The sequence below is a fragment of a genome, unplaced genomic scaffold (genome assembly GCF_019419815.1).
Source record: "Pyrus x bretschneideri cultivar Hongxiangsu unplaced genomic scaffold, Pyrus_bretschneideri_v1 Contig29, whole genome shotgun sequence".
NCBI lineage: Eukaryota > Viridiplantae > Streptophyta > Magnoliopsida > Rosales > Rosaceae > Pyrus > Pyrus x bretschneideri.
In genome coordinates, this window is record NW_025999601.1 from 4,676,821 (window position 1) to 4,681,654 (window position 4,834).

Sequence of the window (4,834 nt, forward strand, 5' to 3'; positions counted from 1 at the left end):
TTCTTTAACTAGATTCCTAATGCTAACAACTCCTATTTCAGGGCGACGACAGCGAAAAAATCCTGCTTACGAGTCACCTTCGACCAACTAAACCTCCTACCACTAATCCTCCACTTGTGGTTGAGGCGACTGACCAGGTAGATCCTCCTGCAACTGATCGTGGAAAAATGCCTCTTGTCGAGCTTGAAGCGATAGAGGAAAAACCAATCCATTCGCATGATCAAGACTTTGGCATTCATCCTCAAGAAGTTACTGTGCTTTTGTAAGGCTCGATCTCTTTCTTTCGTTAATTTTACTATAACAAGGCTGAAACAAGAAAAATATTAAATGTCAGGTGCCCGATTATTCATTTCATTGAAAATTCTATGCGCCGAAAGGTGTTATCTATATTTTCCAGCCACCTAAGTGGCCGCCGAACGTAGATAACCTTCATCGGCCATGTGAATTGAGAAACAGTCTTAAACACTGGGCTCCGCCATTAAGCTCTCTAGGTTCGAGCAATGAACTAGGGAACATGGCTGAAGTTTTCTTTTGGCAGGTCTAAAACAAATTATCTCTGCTATATTCTTTAAAATTTTCCTTTTGCCTAAAATCTTTTCATGTGCAACCTTCATAGGAAGTCGAGCTCGACGCCCTTCTCTCGAATACTTCTAGAGTAGCCAGGTCATCTGCCGCGTCAGCCGAGCCTTCAATGTAAAGGCCTCGACTCAATAGGAGAGTGCTTGAACAATCTTGCAGCCGGTAGTTTGCTGAGCACTGAAAATGTCGTCCACCTATCTAATCTTTTAGAGCGGACCCGACAGTACTTTACTATTTTTGAATGGACTCTCTGGGCTAAGGACGACCTAAAGGTTGCGTAGATTGCTCATGAAGCCAGTCGTCTGGAGGTTGAGGCCATAAAAGCAAAGAAAACGCGGCTGGCCGACCTTGATCTTCAAATTGCCGAACTTCAACGTCAAATTGCCAAGCTTCAACTGCAAAGATCGACTGTTGCTACAGAACTCGAAAAGGATTTTGAAGTGAATAAGGCTTGACTGACGGACTTTGTGGCTGGCGTAAAGCAGATCCAGCAACTTCAGCTTAATAAAAGGACGAGGCAAGCCGAAGTCACTATGGGCGAAGTACGGTGGTTGGAACCGAAGGCTGTTCTTGAAGCCTTCCTTCCTTCGACTCTTTAGGAACTTGGCCTTAGGAATTTTTTGTATATTCACTTGTATGCCCTTTTGCAAAATTAATGAAATGATCTTTTATTCTTGCGTCTCCCAAGTGACTAGGTAGTATTTCTTTAAAAATTTCCCGTTGATTGGTAATTTATGAATTAAACCAGTCTGATCCTTAAGGTGGTATGCCCCATTGCCAATAACTTTGTGAACGATGAACAGTCTTTCCCAATTTGGCGACCATTTGCCAAACCTGGGGTCTTTAATCCCCGGGCAGCACAATTTGCCAAACCAACTCTCCCTCTTCGAATGTTTTTTGTGTGACTTGTTGATTATAAAGCTCGCTCGGCAATCTTTTTCTGTGCCACTAATAAATTCTCATGGCCTAACTGTACTCGGCAATGAACAAACTACTTTGTTTAATCACTCGCAACGATTTTATACTTAGCTCGACCGGTAACATCATGTCGTGTTCATAGGTTAACGCGTATGTAGTCGTTCTGATGTTTGATCGGAATGAAGTTCGATAAGCCCATAACGCTTCGTGTAACTTTAAATGCCACATACTGGACCTCTCTTTTACTATTTTTTCGAAAATACCGATCAAAACCTTATTAATTGCTTTGGCCTGTCCATTCGCCTGCGGGTAATACATCGTAGATTGCTGGAGTCAAATTTTTAGATTTGTCGTATACTCCTTAAACTTGCCGAATGTAAAGATCGTACCATTATCTGTTATGATTGTTTCTGGTACGCCGAATCTGGTTACGGTATTTTCTTCCACAAAATTACAAACCTCTTTAGACATTAACTCGGCAGATGACTTTGCTTCGACCCATTTGGTGAAGTAGTTTATTGCGACAAGTATCCATGCATGCTTAGCTAATCTGGAAGACGGCATAATTTTGTCGATTACGTTCATGGTCCATCCTCTAAACGACGAGGGTTTGGTGATCGAGTGAAGTAACTCAGCCGGGGCTTGTTGTATAGGCCTATGAATTTGACATTCTACAAATTGTTGTGCGTACTCGATACAATCTTTCAATATACTCGGCCATAAATAGTCGTGTCGTTGAAGCAGCCAACGCATCTTGCGCCCAGATTGATGAGCCCTGCAAATTCCTTCATGTACTTCTGCAATTACTTAGGCAGCCTCTCGTAGGCCGAGGCATAATAATAATAAACCATCCTCACCTTTCTGGTACAATTCCCTCTGATACAACACATAATTTGTGGCATAGACATTTGTCCTGTGGTTGTGTTTGTCATTGGGGTTATTAAGAGATCGCATGATTGACCTTCTCTAGTCGTCTGACATTGCCTTGAATACGTAGACCTCTATATGGTCATTCCGCTTCAACAACGAAGGTAAAAACATGACTTATGTATGGATCACACGATCTCGTTGGAGAACTTGCTGATTAACCAAGGGCGGGTATGCTCGTTGTAACATAGGTATTTCTCGGCCTAGTTTGCCCCCTAGGAGTTGTGCTCCGGAGGTTATTTGAGCTAATTCATCTGCGTCAGTGTTTCGAACTCATGACATGTGTTTGAAAGTAATATCGTTGAAAGACTCGGCCAAATAGCCGGCAACCATGTGATAGGGTGCTAGAGTGCAAGTCATACAACGTCCCATTAAGTTGGTTAATCACAAGTTCAAAATCACCAAGAATAAGGACACGAGTTGCCCGTAAATTATGTAGGACACCAAGGCCGATGATAAGGGCTTCATATTCGGCCTGATTATTCGTACAATCGAAATCGAGCTTGAGAGAAAAGTACCAACGGTTGTGATTTGGGGATTGAATAATGATCCCAACACCAGCCGAGACTAAAGTACTAGAGCCATCAAAGTACATCGTCTAGTAATTATCACGTGTTTTCACCATGCCGATTTCAATGTCATTGCCCCCAAAATCGTATGGTGAGGGATGTTGGGCCAAGAAATCAGCCAACGCTTGGCCTTTGACAGCTTTTTAGGGCACATATTGCAAACTGAATTTAGACAGTGCCATTGTCCACTTTTTGATTTAGCCTTTTACTATCAGCTGAGTGAGCATGTAACGAATGACATCGGTCTGGGCGATGACCTGAGTGATCAACGGGAGCATGTAATGCTTAAGTTTCGATGCAGCAAAAAATAAGGCTAGGCAAAGCTTCTCGACGGCGGAATAATTAATCTCCGGTGGGCTGAGATTTCTGCTAAGATAAAAAATGGCTTGTTCTCGCCCAACATCATTGTCTTGTGTAAGAAGGCATCCGATGGATTCTTCAGCTACTGAGATGTACAGCTTGAGAGGTCTGCCACGATGTGGTGGGACCAGGACGGGTGAAGTCGTGAAGGAGACCTTGATCTATGTAAATGCCTCTTGGTGTTCTGCATGTCATTTGAAGATGTTAGAATCCTTAAGTTTCAAGAGCGTGGAGAAGGCTTTCATTTTTCCTGCCGAATTGGCAATGAATTGACAGAGAAAGTTAATTTTGCTGAGCAACGATTGTAGTTATTTCTTAGTTGTCGGGGGTGGAGCGTTGATGATTGCTCGAGCCTTATTTTCATCTAACTTAATACCACGATGATGTACAAGGAATCCTAAAAAATTGCCAGCTGGTACGCCGAAAGCACATTTGGCGGGATTCATTTTAAGGTTGTGTTGGCTCATACATAAGAAAGTTTAGCGGAGATCATCCAGATATGTTTGCCGACATTCTGATTTGATTACAACATCGTGAATGTTGACTTCGACGGTGGTACCAATCAAATCATGGAATATAGTATTCATGGCCCGTTGGTATGTGGCACCGGTGTTCTTGAGGCCGAATGGCATGACGACCCATTTGTATGTGTCGAGTGCTCTGAGGTAACGAAAACCGGTCTTATGGACATCAGCCTCAGTGATGAAAATCTGGTTATAACCAACATGTCCATCCATAAAGGATAAGATCTTATGGTTTGCTGCCGCGTCGATTAACAAATCTGAAATTGGCATTGGATATTCATCTTTAGAAGTTGCTAGGTTCAAATTTCGAAAATCAACACAAATACGCAAGGCACCACTTTTCTTTTAAAATTGGGATGATGTTTGCCAACCATTCGACGTATCGAGCTGTTCGAATAGCTTTTAAAAGTCAAACGAGTTTGTCTTTTATGCCGATTTGTTCTTCGTCGTTGAGGTGGTTGGCGAAATGGTTTACACCCAGGTTTGATGCGTAATTCATGTTCAACTAGCGTTCGATCTAAACTAGGCATCTCATGGTAGCTCTAAGCAAAACAATCCTTAAAATCTTTGAGCAAATTACGAAGCTTGGTTTTTACATGTTGGGGGTAACAATCCTTAAATTCAAGAGCCTAAATGTAGAAAATCCCCATTGTGCCGCAGCAAGGAAGGAAGAAGGAGCCATCTGGAGCCGTGCTTGCCATTCAAGACGTTGGATTGTTGGAGCGTTTCTAGCTGTATTCTATCTTTGCTTTCAATGTTTAAATTTAATTATCTTTGTTTTGCAAACATGAGGAACTAAATTCATTTTAGTTAGAGGTGAATTCAAAACCATGAATACATATGTGATATGAATTGATTACATCCAATTATTGTTTCGTAAAACATGAATGTGATTTACTTATCTGTTTGATTGATAACTTATTCCTGTATTTTGATTAAGGAGGCCTACTTAGTTTG

General features: G+C 41.8%; 1 protein-coding gene across 1 annotated transcript; it reads right to left on the minus strand.

The window, feature by feature from the left end:
* Positions 1 to 3,832: 3,832 nt before the first annotated feature.
* On the minus strand, positions 3,833 to 4,147 carry LOC125479485. Its single transcript, XM_048588844.1, has one exon. It carries the CDS (start codon positions 4,145 to 4,147, stop codon positions 3,833 to 3,835), a length of 315 nt encoding a protein of 104 aa, XP_048444801.1.
* Between the last annotated feature and the right edge of the window lie 687 nt (positions 4,148 to 4,834).

Bases quoted from the DNA above. Each gene is read 5' to 3' on its own strand.
- LOC125479485 (XM_048588844.1), bottom strand. From the start codon at position 4,147: ATGCCAATTTCAGATTTGTTAATCGACGCGGCAGCAAACCATAAGATC.